At 48.9% G+C, this 22,337-nt stretch overlaps 1 protein-coding gene across 1 annotated transcript in view; it reads right to left on the reverse strand.

Annotated features, from left to right (window-relative positions):
- Nucleotides 1-22,337, reverse strand: part of Efhd1 (EF-hand domain family member D1) — a 46,461-nt gene that overhangs the window by 18,574 nt on the left and 5,550 nt on the right. Inside the window, exon 2 of the mRNA XM_055616792.1 lies at nucleotides 2,576-2,723. Within this exon, the coding sequence (XP_055472767.1) occupies nucleotides 2,576-2,723 (148 nt within the window). The remainder of the gene's footprint in view (nucleotides 1-2,575; nucleotides 2,724-22,337) is intronic.

The following is a 22,337-nucleotide window of genomic DNA, read 5'->3' on the forward strand; positions in this document are numbered from 1 at the left end:
GTCATAACTCAGGGGCTCCCAACCTCAGTCAGACAAAAACAAACAAACAAACAAACAAACAAAAACAATCCAGTTCAACCTGAATGCATCCAGCACACCAGGCACTCCCATTTCACCCATTTATACTCACTCACTGCCCTGAATGACAATCTCCTTCACTGCCCAACCTTGTTTGTTTTCCTATTTATAGTCCACAAAGACTGGCATGGTGTTGAGTTGGAAAATGTCCAAGCTGTGACTCCGGGGAAAGGGAGAGGGAAGGAGAGGCAGAGAACAAAGACAGAGGGCAGAGGGAGCTAGCACAGCTCAGAAGCTCCTTCAGCCATAAGCCTATCGATGCTGTCCTGAGACTGAGGGAATTTTTAATTTCAAGACTGTGGCTAGAGGTGTACAAATACTTCCTGTGTTAGAGCTCTTCATTTCTAAGTGACAGAAATACATTTCCTATTTTAGGACAAAGGTAACTCCCTATAGAGAAAGGATGTGTCAAGAACCCAAGGGTGGGCTGACAAGATGGCTCAGCGAGAAAAGATGCTTGCTGCCAAGGCTGACAACTTGAGTTCAAGCCCTGCACTGACATAGAAGGGGAGAACTGACTCCTCCAAGTTCTCCTCTGATCTTCACACATGCATGGAGTCATATATGTTTCATACAGTAAATAAGGTCCTGCTTTATGCAAAATCCTGTCTTTAGAGATGGAAAGATGGCTCCACAGTTAACAGAATTTGCTGTTCTTGTGGAGAACCCAGGTTTGATTCTCGGCTCCCACATGTCAGCTTACTACCGTTTATAATTCCCGTTCCAGGAGAGCTGCTGCTCTCTTCTGCCCTCACGCACCAGGCACATGCGATACACAGGTGTACATCAGATAAAACATGTATACACATATTTTTAAACATGTTTTCTAAGACCCTGTCTTAACTTTCCCCACTCCTAATATAACACACACACACACACACACACACACACACACACACAAGTGAGAGTTAAGAGCAGGAGAGAGAGAACCACCCGACTGTGGTGATACATGCCTATAATTTCCAGCACTACGGAGGCTAAGACAGGAAGACTGCTGTGTGTTCAAAGCCAGGTGGACTATATAGTGAGTTCAAGGATGGTATATACAACAGAGTGAGACTCTGTCTCACCGAAAAGGCCAGAAAGAATTCCAGGTGGCCAGGCATGCCGGGACAAGACTACAGTTCCAGCACTTGGCAAGCTAAAGCAGAAGGATCTACGTCTGAAGCCAGCCTGACATAGATTCAGTCTTCAGAAAAGAAGGAGAACTTGCTCAAGGGGCACAGCAGTGCTGCTCTGACATCTTGAGGTCTGAATTCCAGCCCAGGAGGCTTGGCCCTGGGTGAATACAGTAAAGTAAAATCAAACAGCAAAGTGTAGGCTATGGGGTCTAGATGGTCTTATACTTCCAAATCCACATACCTGGGACAACCTGGAAACAGGACGAAGACAAAGCTTGGATCTCACAAAGGACTGATGCCAATGTCATTGGAGCCTCTTCAAGGGGCCAAGCTCTGACCAAACTGCTTTGGAGGTCACCAAGCCTACTCTTGTGAGAAATGGCCATCCTGGAAACTAATGAAAAGATGGCCAAGTAGCTTAGCCTTAGTGATCAATTGGATCACCTATGGGTACCCTCTGAATAGAATAGGAGAAAGGAAGCTGAAGAGATGGCTCAGTAGTTAAAGTACTGCTCTTGATCCCAAGGGCCCAGCTGACTCAGAACCTACAAGAGGACAACAGAAGATGGTCTAATTCTACCATTCAGTCATTAGGATGCTGTCACAAGTTATATGACATCATGCCCAACTGAAACATCTCGAAGCCTTACACACACACAAAGAAGCGAAGAAGTCAGGCATAGTAATCTTCCTGCCTCAGCCTTCATGTACCTGGATAACAGACAAAAGCAACCAAGAAAGATTTTTTTTTGCTGTTGTTGTTGTTTGTTTTTGTTTTGAGACAGGGTCTCGTCTCATGTAATTCACTATGTAGCTGAGACTAGCCTTGAACTTATGATCCTCCTCTATCTCTTGAGAGCTGGGATTATAGGAACATGCCACCCACACAGTTTACAAAAGATGTATTTGAAAGTTGAATTGACCCAAGGACCATACATAAACTAGGTCCCCTACAAAGATGTAGCAGATGGTCAATTTAGGCTTCAGGTGGGTCCTCTAGTGAGGGAAGTGGGGACTACATCAGAAATAGACTCACTTGCCAGCTTTTAGATCACTTTCCCCTGGCCGGACTGCCTTGACAGGCCACAGGGGAAGAGGACACATTTAGTCCTGATGGAACTTGTGAGCTGGGGTGGATGGGAAAGGGAGCACCCCTTTTCTGAGGAAAAGAGGAGGCGGGAGGAGGAGGGAGAGAGGATGAGATGGGGAGGGGAGGCAGGAAGGGGTTGCAAGGATGTAAAGTGAATAAAATAAAGGAGGAAAAAGGCTGAGTTGATGATTAAATATCTAATCAGAGAGCACTCTCAAGAGGCAACCTCATTTGCACTCAGGGGCTGTAGACTGGGGGTCTTTTCAGCTCAGCAGGCCATAGGTACCTCCCGGAAGCTGAGCTTGCCATCGAAGTCTTCATCCACCTCCTTGATCATGCTCTTCAGACCCAGGTGGGTCTGGGGGGCTCCTAGTTTCTCCATCATGAGCTTCAGCTCCATCAGGTCGATAAAGCCATCCCTTCCAGCATCATACCTGCAAGGCCCAAGGGGGCAAGGTCAGGACAAAATGACGCGTGTTAGCTTCCCAGAGGTGTAACTCTTGGTTTCATCTACTGAAAAGTAACTCAGCAGCCTTCTGCTTTGCAAGGTTCTTCAGGCCACTTTGCCATAAGGAACCCCTCAAGGCTGCCTCATCAGAAGAGAACCCTCTCCCTCTTCTAGTAAAAAAGCTGTCATTGAGCTTTTCAGACTCAAAACAGACCTTGTTTAACATGTTGATTTTCTTTCTTTTTAAAAGATTTATTTATTTATTTATTTATTTATTTATTTATTTATTTATACAGTATTCTGCCCATATGTGTGCCTGCAGGCCAGAAGAAGGCACCAGATCTCATTATAGATGGTTATGAGCCACCAAGTGGTTGCTGGGAATTGAACTCAGGACCTTTGGAAGAACAGCCAGTGCTCTTAACTTCTAAGCCATCTTACCAGTCTCCAACGTGTTGATTTTCATGTCTTTTATCTTCTTCATTTTTAGTCAAACAACACTGACCCAACAGGTCCAAATGTTGGACTCTGGGCATATATAGTGGGACATGCTCTGGAACCCAAGAGATGCTACATTCAGTAGTGAACCTTCCTGTTGGTCACCCTTCTGGTGTCTCTGCCACAGCTATTCCTAGCAATCCTCTTACCATCCTCTTGTGTGTCTCGTGTCCGTCTATCTTTATAAGCTGCTTTTCACCCCACCTACAGATGTGAAGTGGCCTCACCCAGGGTGGCTGGCCCCTCTGCTGGCTGTCACTCTAGCCAAGGACTCTTGCCTGGAAATAAGGCCAGCTTCGTGAAATGGGAGGTCTACCTTGACCCCTTCTCTCCTTGAGCCAGCCATCTTCAGGTACCTGCTCCTGGCCTCCTCCTAGCCACTTCCTACCCAGGTTCCTTTTCTATACATATGGCCTCACAGGACTTCCCAAGGGCTCCTTGTCTCCCTTCCCAGTGAGTCCTTCTTATACTTCCTGCCACCCAGAGACTCTTTGTCGCAGGTCTAAACATCCTGCTTTAAAGAATATATAGAGGGTCCCAGCACTCTGGAGGCAGACAGATCTCTGATGAGTTCCAGGACAGGCGGGCCTCTGTAGAGAGGCCATGTGTCAAAAAACAAATAAAAAGAACATATAAGGGGCTTGGGATGAAGTTCTATGAAAGAACACCTGCTTAGCATTAGGAGGAAGACCCTGATTTCACTGCCCAGCAGCATATGCACAGAAACAAGAATGAATCAGGACTCCAGAGCCAAGAGATGGGAACCAAGAGTCCAGGGACGGACGGGCTGCTAAGCACAAAGGGCTCACCCATACAGTGGAGTGCAGAGTAGTCACGGAATGGAATAGTCTCCAGCAACAACAACGACAGAGAGCTCTGATATGTGTGACGTCAGGGATGCCACAGTAAGCGAATTAAGTCAGCCACAAAAGGACATAGAAGGCTGAGGGTGCTCCCCTCTGTCCGCCCTGGGGTTGCAGGGATGGCTTAATGGGTGGAAATTCAATCTGGGGTAAGGAAAGGGTCAAGTTCCTGGTGCACCGCTGTGAGCGTGCTGTATCCCCCTCCTCTGTGCTCACTGAGATGGTTAAAACGGCCATTTTCTAGCCTTTGTCTTTCATTTTTATTATTTTTAATTCTGTGCATGTATGTGAATCTGTGTGTGGATATGTGCACATGAGTGCCAGTGGCGACAGGGGCTAGAAACTTCAGGAGATGAAGTGTCAGGAGCTTGTGAACCCCCTGGTGTGGGTGCTGGGAACGGAAATCTGGGTCCTTTACAAGTTCCGTACTCACTCTTAACCATTGAAGCATTATGGGTCCAGCCCCTCTGTGTGTCTCCCTCCTCTCTCTCTCTCTCTCTCTCCGTGTGTGTGTGTGTGCGTGAGTGTGTGTGTGCGCATGTGTGTGCATGCACATTTAGATAGGGTTTTCTGTAGCTCAGACCAGCCTCAAATTCACTCTGAACCTCCCAGGAGCTGGATTACAGTTGTGTGCAACTACACCAGCTTGAAGTAGTCATTTTTGCCCATTTGACCATATTTTTAAAAAGCTACGTTCAGTCTTTTTCACTGTCCATCGGCCCCCACCCCCATAGAGAAAAAGAACCTCTGTCGAGAGCCGCCACTACTCAGCAAGTTGCTGGTGGGCAACCGCACAGCTAAGCTGTGGGCAGTGATACCGAAGTCTACACTGTCATGCTGGGGGAGGGCCCAGGACCCCCTGACACACCAACACACTCCACTCCAGCCACAGTGGCTGGTTCATGCTGCTCCACCCATCGCGGACGCGGGCACCCCTCCCCCTCCTCCTCTGTGGCCTTCCTGTTCCCCAGCAGCATCCATTGTATGTCCTTGTCTGGCACCAAAATTCACCGCCCTCTTCTGTTGGCTATTTTTTTTTTTCTCAAGCTCTCTGGGCTAACACTGGGCAGGCACAGCCTAATTGCTGGAAGAGTTACTCTCTAACTCTCTAAAGGACGCAGCCAAGATGTCTGTGTGACCGGTAATGCTCTCTGAGAAAATCTCTTCCTCCCTCCCTCTCCTCCTCCTCTCTCTCTCTCTTAGTTTTTTGAGATAGGGTTTCTCTGTGTAGCCTTGGCTGCCTGGACTGGCTTTATAGACGAGGCTGGTCTTCAACTCACAGCGATCCACCTGCCTCTGCCTCTCTGAGTGCTGGGATTAAAGGCCTGTGCCACCACGCCTGGCTGAGAATCTCTTAATATGGGTGTCTGGAAATGAACAGGGTGCCTCCGGGTTTCCAGATGGGCCAGCCCCAGGGACCTTGAGGAACGAACGGATGATGTGTGAGCACTTAACAGTGCTAGTGCCCGGGTGGCCAATGTCTGTAATTCCAAACCCTCATGAAGCCGAGGCAAGACTATCCCAGTGAGCTTAAAGCCAACCTGGTCTATACGGCTTGAAAACCTATCTCAAGATAATTAAAAACCTATTTCCACGGGTTTGCCAAATCTGACTCAGCACAGGCCTCATGTGCCTAAGATCAAAGCTGTAGGGCTAAATAATGTGACTTGGTGGCACAGCCCTCGCCTGCATTGTGTGAGGCTCTGAATTATACTCCTAGGGCCAGAGCCATGAAAACAGGTGTTTGAGCTATTCACACACACCCCCTTTTTTTGGCTATCATAAATGACGCCACTTTGGGGCTGAAGATATGGCACAGTGCTTAAGAGCATGTATTGTTCCTGCAGAGAATCCAAGTTCCCAGTACCCAAGTTAGAAAGCCTACATCCACCTAAAATTCCAGTCCCAGGGGAGCCAATACCTTTTTCTGGCTGCTACACATATGGGGCTACACACGGCAAACATGCATATAATAAATAAATAAAAATAATATGTAAAAGCCGGGCACGGTGGCGCACACCTTTAACCCCAGCACTTGGGAGGCAGAAGCAAGCAGATCTTTGTGAGTTTGAGGACAGCCTGGTCTACAAAGTGAGTCCAAGACAGTCAGGGCTACACAAAGAAACCATGTCTGAAAAAAAAAAAGTAAAAACATGTCTTAAAACAGAAATTCTTTAGAAGTCTAACCTATTTTTTTTTTAATGATGTCATGCTGAAGACATAACCTACTTGAGTCCTAGACCATGAAGAAATCAAGCTGGTCCTTACTGGATTCATCCTTATTGGCTAGCCTTCACAGCGCTGGAAGGTGCTATGGACACTGATGGGGAGAAAAGTAATTATCACTCGTACACAACTGTGACCCCGCTGAGATAAAACAATAACCTCCCTGGCAAGACGTGGCCATTGGTGTAATGGTTGCACAAGTGGATCTTCATTGGCTTTCAGGACCATCCCACAAGTTGAAACCCAGCATTTTGGGCCAAGAACCTGTGGCTAAATAGGCCATGGGCCCTAGAGAGAATTTGCTACTATCATTCTGCTAAATGTACATAATGTTTAATAATAATAATAATGTAATAACTGACTCCTGATGACTTATTGTTATACCCACAGATTAGTGTATTAGCAACTCTCAGAGAAGCCTCTCTCTCTCTCTCTCTCTCTCTCTCTCTCTGCGCCGTAGATGGTGGTTAACACAGAGACCCACAACTGTCAAGCTGCAAAGAACGAGAGACTGCAGAATGCTCAGTCCCAAGTAGGAGATAGATCTCATATCTCCTCCTCCTAGGGCTCAAGGGTCCTGGTGGAAGAGGGGGCAGAGAGATTCTAAGAGTCATAGGTGATGGCTGACTAAAAGGAAACTGTATTTTGAACTAAGGACATTTTAAACATCACGAATAAGACCTATGCAGACTCAGGCCAGATAAAATTCTGGCCTGGAGAGGAGAGGTGGGCATGAAACCCCACCCCTAGCTAAGAAGGCATTGGCAGTTGCTAGTTGAGAGTTTTAGGGGTGTGACCCCTGGTTGGTAGACCTGTCTTTAATGTAAGCCATATATTCAAGACCAAGAGTACAGGGGCAGCATAAACTGTACTTGTACTTGATGGGTTTGAAAAAAAAAAAAAAAAAGGACACAAAGTTGGGTAGATAGGGAAGTGGGGGTAGATCTGGAAGGAGTTAGGAGAGGGAGCAGATATTACTAAAATGCATTGTACTAATAAAAATGATCTCACTTTGGCAACTGGGAAAAAGTGTTCCTGTGTTTCAGTTTGCTTGGCTCTGTGCCTGAAGGTGAACTGCTGGGATGGCATAGACTCATCTACTTTTGAAACACAGATACCACGCTGGTCCAATAGAAAACCATGGCCAAGCTGATGCCTCTGCTCATGTAAGTAAGGCTCTCCATTAGGTGCTCGTGGGAGACTCAGAGGTGCATCTGAGCCATACAGGGAAGGTGGTCTCAGATCTGTCAGGGAAGAGTCTAGGCCCCAAACATCTCACTGAGTTGGGGCAGGTGGATAGCTCAGCGGGTAAAGACCTTGTTACATAAGCCTGACATCCCAGAGACTGCCTGAAGGTGGAGGAGAGAACCAACTCTTCCACGTTATCTTCTCACATCCACGTGAGCGTCATGGTATGTGGGTACATGTACACATTCACACACACACACATGCACACACACTATACACACATACACCACTAATAAAACAAAAGATATAATTAGGGGGGAAAGGAAACTGGCTCGATGCCCAGCTACAAAACACAGCAACAAGTCCAAACTGCTAAAGAGAGAATCACCATGCAACATATTTCAAAACAATTCCATTTCTTTTTCGTTCTCTCTCTCAGTATTACAGATAGAACCTAGGGCCTCTCACATACCAGGCCAGTGTTCTGCCACTAAGATACATACTTATCCTTTTTCCTTTTTTTTTTTTTTTTTTTTTTTTTTTTTTTTTTTTTTACTTTCTATGAAGATAGAAGCAACATCCTAATCAGATATTTGCATTTGAAGGCTCATCACAACACTATCCACAAAATGGTGGAAGAAATCCAAGTGTCCATCAGCCTGTGAATGGATATGCCAAGCAGGGCGGACCCGTGCAACAGAATGAAAGGAAAGTCTGACACATGCTTCCACATGGATGAACTTGAAGTAAATTCAAAGTTATGTGAAGTAAGTCATGCTAAGTGAAATAAGATGTAGGACACACATTGCAGGGTTCCACCTCCCTGAGGCACGCAGCGTAGCCAGGTTCATAGAGACAGAAGTACAGTGGTGGTAATGAGAGTCTGGGGGAGGGGCGAACTGTCAGCATTACAATATAAGAAAGCTCCAGGGCCACATGGCGGTGATGACTACATCTCGGCTCGAATGCACACTCCTGAACCGAATGCTTAAAGCCAGGACACTCACCTAGAGTATACAAGGCCCTGGTTGATCCCAAGTTGGGAGGGTAAATTTCATATGCATCTGTTGTACAAGACCAGCCCCATCGCCAAACTGCCATGTTTATGAGTTCAGCTGTTCCTGCTTGCAAAATGTCATCCGGCTAAGCTTGTGGACTATTCCCCGTCTTCCCTTATAGAAAAGGGATGTGAGGGGCATGTAATGTGGAATAAAAATAAGAATGGCCCCCATAGGTTCATTTATTTGAATGCTGGGTCATTACTTGACAGGCCTTGTTGGAGGAAGTGTGTCACTGGGGGTGGGCTTTGGGGTCTTAGATGCTCAAGCCAGGCCTAGTCTCTCTCTTCCTGCTGCCTGTTGATCCTGTGGAACTCTCCAGCTACCTCTCCCAGCACCATGTCTGCCTGTGTGTCACCATGCTTTCTGCTGTGATAATGGACTAAACCTCTAAACCGTAAGCCAGCCCCAATTGAATGCTTTCCTTTATAAGAGTTGCCATGGTTATGGTGTCTCTTCACAGCAAGAGAACATTGACTAAGACATGGGACCCCATCGGAATATCCAGCTACTCCTCTAACCAGTTGTATGTGGTCATTCTACCTGCTTGGAGGGACTAGAACACACAGAAGTGGAAGGACTAAGGGGACAGGGACCCATCCACACATCCATGCAGAAGCCATCATCTATGCTCTGTAAGTCACCCTAATAAACCTCATCGGTTATCGATGATGAACTTTTGTCATTGGAACCTCATAGGAGTGGGGGAACGCTGTCTACAAGGCCAGCTGGGATGATCTTTATATGCAGGGCACAGTTGAACTCATGGGAATTTTCTTGGACTTTATCTTACCACAGTTTTCAAAAGCATGAGACAATGGCTCAGCAGTTCAAATCCCTGCTACCCTTCCAGAGACCTGAAGTTCTATTCCTCGCTCCCATACAGTGGTCCACAATCATCTGTAACTTCAGTTGCAGGGAATGCTCTTCTAGCTTCTGAAGGCATCATACGCACGAGGTGCCCAGACATAACATATGCACAAATTTTGTAATGGGGAAAAAAAAGGCAAGAAACTATTCCCAGACCAACTTCTCAAGCCTTGGCTTCAGAAGGGGTAGAATTCAGCAGCATGACTTTGGATATCTGTTGAACATCAGAGAGTTCAGGAGGCTTTGACAACACTCAACAATGGCAAGGCAGCCATTTATGGGGTTTAGGAACCCCATAAAGGTAGTGACCCTCTCACCAGTCCCATGATGCTCTGGTTCCACCCTGTGTAGACCCTGAGCTTTTGAGAGGCGGGGCTGGTCAGTGAGAGGACCTTTAGAAAATGAACAGGCAAACATTCCATTCAGAGACAGTACTAGCTGGTACAGGGGTAGGGTAGGAGTGAGGGTGGAGGATATCTGACAGGGAGGCAAAGAGCTGCCTGCAGATGCTGCCCTGGAGCCCAAAGGTGACAGGAGATGGTTTCAGATGCACACAGGAGCTTCTTGGAGAGCCGCTGAGAACTGACCTTGCAGAGCTAATCTCTTACAAACAGGCTAGAATGGGATGTCTCTGTTACAAGGAGTCCTGGTCCAAGCTTATACAGTGTGGAACTTTCCAGAATCTCGTCCATAAGGTTATGTGTCCAAAGCTTACAAGAGGGGACCAGACCACACAGGTTTATCCTAAGCTCACAATCCTCCATTCCTGGGGGATTTTCCATGGGAGAAGGTGGCAATACTGTATGAGGGTTGGCCTTAAGGCTGGGAATGTGGCTCAATGGCAGGGCACTTGCTCTGCATGAACCAAACCTTAGATCCCACACCCAACACTAAACACAGAGAAAGCAGGGGAAGTGGCCTAGTTAAGGGCCCACTAAGGTAACTTTGATTACAAGATTTAGATAAATGTCTTCTGTTCTCTCTTCACACTATGCATTCCAACAGTTACAAAGAAGACCGGAGCCACAGATGGTGATGCGGTCATTACACACAATCAATCCAGGCATTAGTAGAAGGTTCCAGTGCTGGCTGAGCAGAGCTGGGGGAGGAGTAGCTGAAAGGAATAGGTGCAGGCAGAGGGGTGTGCTGAGGGATGGGGGCGATAAGCAAAGGTCAACAAACAAGCAGGCCATTCAGAAGGGGAGGGAACCTTCCCCATGCTCATGTAGAGAGAGCTGCCAAAGAGGCCAGTCTGAGCAGGGGCTCCCCTGTAGACACAGAGACTGGTTCAGTAAAAGTCCTTGAAGCTCCTCTGGGATCCTGACCTGGAAAACCTTCTAACAGACCTGAAGTCGGAAGTGCCTTCCTGGTCTAATAGAGAGCTCACCTAGTTCAGAGCAGATGCAGTAATCACTAAGCTCAGGCTAACCCAATTCCAACTTATTTTATAATTTGTGTGTGTGTGTGTGTGTGTGTGTGTGTGTGTGTGTGTTAGAAGACAGTATCGGGGGCTAGCCCTTGCTTTCCACCTTGTTTCAGGCATGCCAAGCTGAGCGTTTCCAAGGACTCCCCGGTGTCCCTGCCTCCCACCTCACAGGAGGTGTGCTGGGACTACAGACAAGCTGCCACTTCCAGCTTTATGTGGGTTCTGGGGATCTGAACTCAGGTCCTCAAATTTGTGTGGTGAATGCTCTATCCACTAGCCTCCAAATTATTATTTATTTTATTTTTAAATTTAATTTAATTTTATGTGCATTGGTACAAGGTCAGATCCCCTGGAACTGGAGTTATAGACATTTGTGAGCTGACATGTGGGCGCTGGGAATTGAACTCAGGTCCTCAAGAACTGCAGCCAGTGCTCTTAGCCACTGAGCCATCTCTTCGTCCCCTAAATTACTATTTTTTAAATTTAAAAAGATGTATTGGCATTTTGTCTGCATGTATATATACCGTGTGTGTGTGTGTGTGTGTTTGTTTGTGTGTGTATGTTTGTGAGTGTGTTTGTGTGTGTGTAGTGACAGTAGAGGCCAGAAAGAGGGTGTTAGACCCCCTGGGATGTGCATGACAGTTTCTAGCCTCCTTGTGGGTACCAGGAACCAAACCTGGGTGGCTCTAGAACATCAGCCATTGCCTTTAACCGCTGAACCATCTGTCTGGGCCTCCTTCCCTCAGCCTTCTTTTTAAAGAGAGAAGAAAGCGGGCATGGGGATACGAGACTATAATCTAGAACCCCAACAGCTGGGAGGCAGAGGTTGGGGCCGGACTGAACATACAGAGACCCAATGTCAAAACCAAAATGATGATTAAGAACTAAAAAGGGAGGGGGCTGAGATTAGAATCCAGCCCCTTTGAAAATTATGTGCTGGGAAGCAGAAGGCCACCACCTAAGCAGGTAATCCCAGGTAGGAAAAAGAGCCAAGGGTGAGGGTAAGAGGGAGCCCGAAAGAGCCCGAGACTGTGTTCTGCGGGAGGCCACCTGCTTGACAGGAATAATGCATGTGTTGAAGTAAAGGGACATCTCTGAGGCCAAGACAGCAGGAAAGACAAGAGCCAGTTCCCCTTCCCCGCCCAGGTGCTCAGTCAAGGATGCCCTCTTTTGTTCCTGCTAGAAACATCAGCCTAGTGGCATCTATAAGTCCTGGCAGGGCTATAAAGTGACCACATCAGTGGTGTCTTCCTCCCCTGTGGAGCTGGGGCTGTCTTCAAAGTGATCCTTTACAGGAGCCTGTCTACAGCCACTTCCTTCAGAGCTCAGGGTTTTCAAGGCAGGAGAGAACAAAACTCCACTGGGCTGCTTTCGTTTTCCCATTTTATCTGCCCCTCAAAGCAAGAGGCGACTTACAAAACTTTGTGGTACAAAAAGAAGACTCAAGGTAATTCTAAGTGCTCTGTTTTGCGTGTATCACCTCAGTGTCAGCCTTTTGGTCTTTGAGACGTTCCTGTAACAAATTAATAGCAGTTGCCTGCCCTCATTGTTATTTAAGAGCTCACTGAAAGCCTCACCTCACTGGGGGAGGCAGTTAGTGGCCACGCTCAATGGATGCTGAAAATGGCCATGTGGATCTTCTCTTTCCTCTTACCTTTCTCCTATCTTTTAGATAGTCTCACTACTTAGCCCAGGCTGACCACATATTGGTGGGTGAGCCTTTTGTCTTAGCCTCCCAAGTGCTGGCATTATAGGTCTAAACCACCACGAACAACGTATTTTTATTATATTCACTTATTCATGGGGGCCGCTCTATGCCATGGCACTGGGTAAAGGTCACAGGACAACTTGCTGAAGTTGGCTGGCTCCTTTCTCTGGGGCAGAACTCAGGTCATCAGGCTTGGTGCTAAGTGTCTTTACCAGCTGAGCCATCTCACCAGCCCCCTGCCAAGTTTTAAGTGGGATTCTCAAACAGGTTTTTTTTAATATGTATTGGTATTTAGTTGGCATGTGTATCCATGCACCAACGGCGTGCAGTACCTGAGGATCCTATAATAGGGCACTAGAGCCCCTGGAGCTGAAGTTCATGGCTAATTGTTAGGCACCGTGTAGCTGCTGAGAATAGAACCTGGGTCCTCTGGAAGAGCAGCCAGGGAGCCATCTCCAGCCCCACAAGCAGGGACTTTTAGCCTTTCTACAGTAGCAAGGGAGACAAGAATAACTGCTGACTGCATTTAAACTATGAAGCCCTCAATTTGCAAGATGTTTGGACAGGCACAGGGCACACTCACTGTCCCAAGGAAGATTCTAGTTGTTTTAGCCGAATTTCGCAATTTACATGTGAAGACCAGCAGAAATGATAGGAGCTATTTGTGTGGGTCTAGGTGTGGATTGTGAGGCTGACCCCACAGCACGGTATATGCAATGGAATTCATTTCTGGTCAAGAGAATGCTACTGTTACTGCCCTGCATTCAGATAAACTGTCTCACCCACTCAGCCCATCAGAAGATTTTCATCTGTTTAATCTTTCAGCACCACTCTTAGAGGCGTGACACTGTCCAGCTGCTAAAGAAATGGGAGTCCATCATGACTCATGAGTCTGAAGTCACGAGGCACAGCAAGGTCAACTGGGAGGGCCCATCCCTCATTCCCACGTATTAGGCAGGAGAAACAGATTATATCTTTCAAATGAGTTTAGGCTTAGAAAACTGCCCTGGTCCCCATTTACCCCCCACCAGCATCTTAATATGGTCACCAACAATATTAAACTGCATTAAAGGGTCCCAGAATTAAGGAGGTTGAAAACCACTACTATAATTAGAGGGAGGGCGTTAGAGTCAAAGCGTGCCCTCTACCACGATGCCACACCCCACGCCTTCCTGTGACTGAAATTGTTTATAGACAGGCTCTGTGGTAGTTTGAGTGAATATGGCCCCTCCGACTCACGGGGGCTGGCACTAGTGGGAGGCACCACCTTGTTAGAGGAAGAATCTCAGCTCCTTCTCCAGAACCGTGTCTGCCTGCCTGCCACCATGTTTCCCGTCACGATGATAATGAACTAAACCTCCGAAGTGCAAGCCAGCCCCAACTAAACTTTTATAAAAATCGCCACGATCCTGGTGTCTCTTCACAGAAATAAAACCCAACTAGGAGCAGGTCTCAGCATGTAACTCCGGCTGGCCTAGAGTTCACTATGTAGACCAGTCTGGCCCACGCAGAGATCTGCTTCCCTCTGTATCCCCACTGTTAGGAATTAAAAGTATGCTCCAAGATGCCTGGCCTCTGGTTTAGATTTTAACCCAAACATTTCTTTTTAAAGCTGTTTCACCCAGCAAACAACAAGCTTATCTCAGTGGCTGTCCTTCAAGAAGACCCAGATTCAGTTCCCAGCACCCATGTGGTGGCTCACAACCATCTATAACTTCAGTTCCAGGGGACCCAATGCCCTCTTCTGCCATCCACGGCTTCCTCAGGCACGTGGTACACGGACATATGTGCACGGGGAGACATATGGAGGAGGAGGAGGGGAGGGAAAGGAAGAAGAGGAGGAAAAGGAAGAAAGCAGAGCAGCCCCGAGCCCTTCTGCCACTGTTTCCCGAAGCTTCCGTCCAGATGTGTGATGTTTCCCATTTTTTCGTCCCTTCCCCCTTCACAGTCTCTGGGATCTGATGTGGGGGGAACCTAGTCCCACTGGCTCTCCAGATGGCTCCGAAGACCTGTGTCTCACCCTACTAGGCACTGGGGAGAGACTGACCTGATCTGTGTAGTTGTCAAGAAGTGTAAAGGAAGCCAGGCACGATTGTGGAGCACACCTGTAATCCCAGTACCCTGGGAAGCAGAGGCAGGTGGTTCTCTGAGTTCAAGGCCAGCCTGGTCTATAAATCAGGTCCAGAACAGCCAGGGCTACACAGAGAAACCCTGTCTTGAAAAACCAAAAAGTGCAAAGGAGATAATCCTCAGCAGGCACTATGACCGGTGCCTGAGGCTCTTTTTATGAAGGAGTCGCTACTCACAGACAAGTCGCTGTCCACAGAAAAGACAAAGAAGTAAATGGCTTCCAGGCTTCTACCCCATAGAGCTGCCCATACTCAACTTGGTCCCATTCTTCACCATCTTTGGCATTTGAGGAAAACACAACCCACCCCTGTTCTGTGTCTGGCTATCTCTGTGACAGCCCACTGGAAAAGGTTCTCTACTGTTTGCTGATTGGGCAGCAATAAAGCCTAGGTGAGGGAGGTGAAAGTTGGTTTCTGGTGTCTGCCCAATTTTGGACACCACCCCCCTCAGTTCATGAATTGCTTATTCTTCTGGTTTGCATTGCACAGAGCCCCTGGGCTTTCTTGGTTTTCACCTCACCAGAATAATCCTGACATTAATGAAGAAAGAAAGAAGCCAGGTAACCTTTTCTCAGAGGCTCCGCCATCAGAAAGTCACCAGGGACCTCTTGGATAGGGCTTTCTCAGGAAGGTGGTGATGCCAAGAGGTGCCCGGGGTGGGGGTGGGGGTGGGGGCAGTCTCAGCAAGGACCTTTTGACACTGCAACATGCTGTCATCTACAAAGTCATGCTTGAGAAGCTCACCATCCAGTTACAAAAAGAATTGCCCCACCCCCAAAAATCTGTTTTAGGTAATTTTATGATTTTCTGTTGGGGCGCGGTCATAACTCTCTTTGGGTGCATGCAGCTTGCAGGATGCAGCACACCTACAAACGCAAACAGCAAGGCCTTGTTGGAAACACAAGTCTCTTCAGATGAACAGAGCTGGGAGCACAGGAGAACGAAGACATTGTGGGATTGTCAGAATCACTGTCTCTGCCTCAGTCCAGCTGGAGAAGAGCCTGCGTGTCAGCAGTTCTGGTGTGACACTCCCTCCCACGCCCCAAAGTCAGGGAGGGCACTGCAGCTTCCACCCCCAGCAGATGGTCATGCAGAGGCCCAACCTGATGGCCTCAACTGGGCCTGTCTAGATTAGCCTCAGGGACTTCCTGAGGCCACAGGCCCAGAGTCCCTCTACCCAGTTCTCTGGGTCCTACCTAGCTATCACGTCACCTGTTCTCCCAACCTACCCCATTGAAGCAGGCTGGGAAAACAGGTCTTCAGTGTGCTATCACTGCTTCCAAAGCGAGGGTGCTCAGGTTCTGGGCGGCCCTGGCTCTCAGGAGTGCAATGACAGAGTTAATGCAAAACCTCCGATGTCCAGGCTGCTCATAGCCACCTCTGTACCGCAGCTCTTGGCTTTCTTGTGCTCCCAATGCTCATTCACTCACTCCCTCATCACCAGGCTCACATTTGCTGGGGCCTCTCCAGGGCAGAAGAGAAACACAAAGACAGTCCCAGAAGGGACGAAGACACAATGGAATGTGTCAGAGCAGAGAGTCACCTGCCCCACAGGAGCACACAGAGGCAAATGCCCAGGGCCCCATGAGGGGACTTCTGTTGCCTTGTGGTCTTGGGGTGCCAGAATATCCTGAAAAGGGAGAGGCAGGCCAACATGCGCAAGGCATTCTGGAAGAGTTGTGGTTTCCTCGGGGCGGCAGAAGCGGGTCGTAGTGAGTCTGAGTCGAGGTGGCCACATCAGATGCCTGTTTCAGGGAGATATTTCCTCTGGGTGCCAACACAGGATAGATTTTTGGAAGGCACGACCCAGCTACTGAGTATATGGCATCCCTAGCCAAGACTGGAAGAGTTGGGGAGGGTGGCCCCGATGTGAGGTAGCACAGAGCAGGTTTGAACTCCAGCTTCACCTGGTCTTACACAGCCAGTGCCTAGGGGGCCCCTTCTGGCAAATTCTCTTCCTTTTTTTGTTAAAGATCAACATTTTTTTGAAGGCTGCAGAAGACCAGTGGAGGCTGGAAACATTACCCCTGTATACTGTGCCTAGAAATCTACCAAGAAAGGCAGGAGGCAGAAGGAGCTGAGGGGCTGTCCACACTGTCCCAAGGAACCCACTGTGCGCCTGACACCCTACAAAACCTGGGCCTCAACATGAATGGCTTCCAAATCGGCTCTATCCAAATGCACACAGTGACAGTACTCTGCCCATGCTGGGAACTGTCCCAGGGGTTGAAAAGGAGAGGGCAGTGGGTGATCACAGAAGATAGCCACTCAGTACACTGAAGTGCCCCCAGTTCCTGTGCCCAAACTGGCCTCTGGGTGCTGCCCTGATTCACAGAGCAGAGAAACCTCCTGTGGGGAAGCTATGTGTGAACGCTCCCACCGATGACAGGTATATAGTATGGAAACAAGGTATGGTGGCCTCCAAGGCCACCCTGGAGGAGTATGATAATGACCTGAGTGTCAGTCACGTGAACTGCCTCTCATAAAATGCCAAGAATCTGCCAAGGTGGCACAGAGGGAACAACCCTGGGAAGCAAACAATGCAAATGTGACTGGGGACAATTCAGCCCCACTGGGCTCCTCCAGAAGAAGGCACAAGCTCCTGGAGTCACCAGCTCCAAGCCCAGGTACTATCACCTGCTTGTTTCTCTGGTCTTGCGATCCCTTCTTTTTCCAGATGTTGCCAAGATTACCTGGAAGGGGACTGGGGACATGGCTCAGCAGGTAGGAGCACATCCTTCTTTTCCAAAAGACCTGATTTTTTGGTTCTCAGAAACCAAAGATCCCAGTTTTGATTCTCAGAATCAGATTGCTGACTGAGGCCTGCAACCCAAGCCCCAGATAACCAGATTCCCTCTTCTGGCCTCTGAGGATATGTGTGCACACTCTCCCCAGATAATTAAAAACAACAATAGAAGTTCTTTAAAAGAAAGAAAGAAAGAAAAACTGGGCACAGTGGCACACACCTGTAATCTCAGTATTCTGGAAGGCAGAGGCAGGTGGATCACTGTGAGTTCGAAGCCAGCCTGGTCTACAAAATGAGTCCAGGACAGCCAACAGCCAAGGCTATACCCAGAGAAACTGTCTCAAAAAAAAAAAAAAAAAAGAAAAGAAAAAAAGAAAAAGACTTGCAAGAATTTGAGTTCTTAGCTGCACCCAGCACACAGAAAAAAACTCACTTCCTTAGTGACCGACTACCACTCCATGAAAAGGGAGGAGACCCTGATTCCAAAGTCCTTTTGAAAGGGGTCTGAGTTGGAGTTGGCACAGGCAGGCTGGTCTGTGGTTTGGGGCAGGGAACAGAGTGGGAAAAAAAACCCTGGAGGTTTAGAGTTCCAGGTGATTTATTCAGAGAGGAGCAGATAGAGAAGACAGAGGCCCTCTGGCCTATAGAATACCAACCTAGAGCGGCCCTGGACAGGAGGGTGGGAAGGTACTGAGGGAAAGTCTAGGGACTTTCTCTCTCTCTCTCTCTCTCTCTCTCTCTCTCTCTCTCTCTCTCTTTCTCTTGGCTACCAGTGGGTTGAGCTCAGGGTCTCTCACACATGTTAGATAAACACATTATCACTAAGCTACATGCTGGTCTTGAACTCAATTTGTAGCTCAAGCAGGCTTTGAACTTGAGAGTTTCTGTTTTTGTTTTGTTTTGTTTTGTTTTGTTTTGTTATTTGAGACAGGGTTTCTCTGTGTAGCCCTGGCTGTCCTGGAACTCACTCTGCAAACCTGGCAGGCTGGAACTCAGAGGCCTGCCTGCTTCTGCCTCCTGAGTCCTGAGTGCTGGGACTAAAGGTGTGCGCCAGGACGCCTACCCTGTTACTAGAGAGCTCCTTCATCTTCAGAGGAACCAGACTTCACCACACTCGGTTCAGAGCTCTTCCAACCACAGTTGGCCAAAGGAGCGCACAATGCTTCAGCCTAGAACAGTCCTGAGGGGCTGGGATCCGGGATAGAGGCACCTCTGAGACTAATTCTGGTGGAGACTAGGAGGACAGTGCCCCCAAATACCAGAGCCTTTCCAAGGTCCATTGGGGCTGCTCAGGCAGTAGGCGCCCCTTCTGAGTCTCAGGTTATGAAACTCAACAAGAAAAAAGTCTAGGGAGGTATTAGGTGAAGGGTAGTGCTGCAGCCAGATGGGGATGGGGGTGGCCTTGGAGACAGCCAAAGGCCACAGCCCATCTTACTTGTAAGGTGAGGGGCTGATTGAAAGCTCCAAAATGAAGGGAGTTCAGCGAGGCTGCCACCCTCCTGTCCCAGCCTCAGTCATCCACACCTGTTCCACATCTCACTGCCAACAAGACCTCTCCTCGTGTCCTCTTCGAGGCTGGCACCACCTTAAGCCCAGCAGCCCTCAGTGTCTAGGGCACCCAGCTAGAACCAGTGACCTAATTAAGGCCCCAATGGCACACTCAGTGGTCACGCGATCTTGGGTACAACCTGAGAAGTGGTCATTTGCCTTTTTCCATGTCTCACTTACAGGTGTGTGCCTGAGCGGGTCAGTGGCTCAGCTGAAGGGAGCTGCAGCTCCCCCCCCCCCCCCCACCAGGTTCGGGTTCCTTCCTAGCAGCGCATAGGTATTCCACGCAGTCGACCGAGCCATGAATCTTTCTGTAGCGGCAAGGCATCTGCCGCATCCATGCCCCTGAGACGGCCAGGAAGACCACAGAGAGGTGCTGGTCACAGCCAGCTCTAAGGAATTAAGTGGGTAGAATGCTCACCTTGTACGCATGCAGCCCTGGGTTCAGTCCCAGTGCCACGTAAATTTGGCATGCTGGCATCTATCTATCTGTCTATAACCCCAACACCTCCACTTGGAGGTAGAGACAGGAGTATCAAGCCAGCCTGAAATACGCAATACTCTGTCTTAAAAAAAAAAAAAAAATCTAAATATCTAACTAGGCAGGTGGTGGTGGCGCACACCTTTAATGACAGTGCTGGGGAGGCAGAGGCAGGAGGATCTCTGAGTTCAAGGTCAGCCTGGTCCACATGGTGAGTTCCAAGCCAACCAGCATTACATAGGAAGACCCTGTCTCAACAAACAAACAAATATATGTATATATTGTATATGTATACACACACACACACACACACACACACACACACACACACACACACACATATGGCTGACTTCCCAGGAGGAGGAGGGGAAAAGAGGATCACACAAGAGACAATAACTGAAAGACCTAAGTATCTTCTGCTAGAAACTAACTAGAGGCCACTACAGAGGCTCTAGAGAGAATAGCCCAGTGAAGGCAGGGAGAAGCTGGAAAAGCTAGTGAGAGAAGCTTGGGGTGGGCCTTAAGGGCCAGCAACGAGGACTCTGGGCTTTGTTTCATGAATGTTCCATGCTGCCTCTGATCCACAAGGACTTCTGAAAGGGGAAGGGAGTAATGGGACTGGGGTTCAAGTGTGGTCCCTGTGACTACAACAGGTTCGATGGATGGACGAGGCCAACTGTGACATGAGGTGGGCAGTCTAGTGGGACCTGGAGTTCAGGCAGTCTGCAGAGGCAAGAAGTACTGTGATCTGTGTCAAGGGTGGCTATGAATTAGAGCCTGAGGCCTGGAGTAGAAATGGCATTAAAGGAGGACAACGAGAATGCAAGCCATCTGGGTTCAAACCCCAGGTCCATCACTTCCAGGGCCCGTCCTCTGGCTTCTCTGTGACGTCATTTCCTCGCTGTACCATAAGCATAAGCATGCTGGTAGTACCCAGTTCAGAGTGCTGAAAGGAAGGAATGAGTTCCCATGTGTGCATGGCTACATGTTAAGCCTGTATTCAGTAAGCACTCAGTGTGACTCCTGAGGACAGAGCACTGCTGCGGCCCCCAGCACTCAGCACCACTGGCTACCCTGCAAAGAGAAGCCTGAAGCACATAGGGAGGGGCAGCGAAAGTCACTGCCAAGACCAAGCTGGCAGGATCCAGGGCCAGCTTCCCCAAGGCCATGACTGAACTCAGCAGGTCCCCATGGCTAAAGAGCTAGGGCTGTCAGCAGTGAGATATTTTTGGCAAGAGCTATCCCCAAGGCACAATGGGTATTCAGTAAGTGGTGTGGCAGGGAAGAGGGAAGGAAGGGACTAAGGGGGCTTGGGGAGTTCTCATGGTGTATCAGGAAGGGTTGAAAGGTCTAGCACCAACCGCCCATAAGTCCTGAACATTATTCTCCTGCTTCCTGTAATCCTAGTCCAAGTTGGCAGTAGGCTGAGGGTGGGCCTGTGACCTAACCCTGGCCTTGGATAGGGAGACCAGGCAGCCACAACACCCACCAGAGATAAGGGTCACTAGATCAGAATCAGACCCTAACACAGCTACAGGGAGCACACCCCCCCAACATCACTGGGTCTCCACCCAGTCCCCACCCTGTCCCCAAAGGCCTGCTTAGCCTAGGACTAGAGGGAGGCCTGCTGCTTTCACCAGCAACCCTGGCCTAGCACTAAGCCAACTACCTACACGAAGGCCTCTAAGGCAAAGGTTAGGGACCTTAGCAACAAAACTACAGACCACTGCTCTTCAGGAGGACAAGGCCCATGGACACAGATTCACTCTGCACACTACTGGCTTTCAGAAGGAGGAAGTCAGAGGCATGACCGCACTTTGTGACGAGAACAAAGGAGGCTGAGGGGTGGAGGGAGGAAGGCGAAGGGAAGCACCAGTAAGGCGTTCTCAAGGATAGGAGGCAGGCAGTGTGGATGTGCTCAGTCGGGTCCTTCAAAGCAGGGTGTGGTGAAGGGTTACCCAAAAGAAGGCTCAGAAGATAGCTGACATAACATCCCCACAGCCCAGTGCAGTAGCCTGGGCTCTAGCCTGCCCAGTGACCTATACCCACAGGCAAGAAAAGAACACAGGGGATAGATGTGGGTCGCAGAGACAGGCATGAGTGTCCTGGGAGAGAGGATTCCGAGAGCCACCCCTCCCCTTCATGACAGGATTCTCCATGCCCCATTGCTAGTGCTACAGGCCCATGCTTCACTTCCATGAAAACTTCCCAGCCGGTCTGCAGGAGTTGAGACTGTAGCTTCATGGCAGAGAGGCTGCTTGATGTGCACAGGCCCCGAGCCTAGCCCCAGAGCCAAAACTAAGAAAGAAAATCCAATCAGCTATACCCTGGCACCCCTTTCTTCCTCCTGCCCTTTCTCCTCCTAGGCAGAAGAAGGGAGAGAATGGAGGTGGGGGAGATGAAGAAGTCCGCATTTTTAGTGGCCAGTGGTGTCCTGTCCTGGTAATGGGGAATGTGACCTTGGCAGGGCATCCTGACATCAGCATTTCAGATTCTTAATAAAACAGCAACTTTCCTGTCAGCTAACACTCCCCTTTCCCACCCTCTCTTTGGGGAGCTGAAACACAAGCTCCCCCTGCTGTGTTGAAGAGACGCCCCAGCTGCTTGGGCCCCTGCCTGTAAATGGCTGTCCCCATTACCTCCCTTTGCCAGGGGCCTCTGGAGCAGCCAGCGTAATTAAAGTTTCCTGCCTAACCTTGGCTGCACAGCCCAGCTCTGATCGCATTTCAGCCACGTACACACACCATAGGGTCGGTTTCTTCTAGGCCCTTCTCACCCTTCCTTTAAAATCAGGCCACTATTCTTCTGGCTCCAGCTATCCAGTGACACACTTACACGCTTGGAAACAGAGAGGCAAGT

Source organism: Psammomys obesus, unplaced genomic scaffold (assembly GCF_907164565.1).
Source record: "Psammomys obesus unplaced genomic scaffold, mPsaObe1.curated_primary_1811, whole genome shotgun sequence".
Taxonomy (NCBI): domain Eukaryota; kingdom Metazoa; phylum Chordata; class Mammalia; order Rodentia; family Muridae; genus Psammomys; species Psammomys obesus.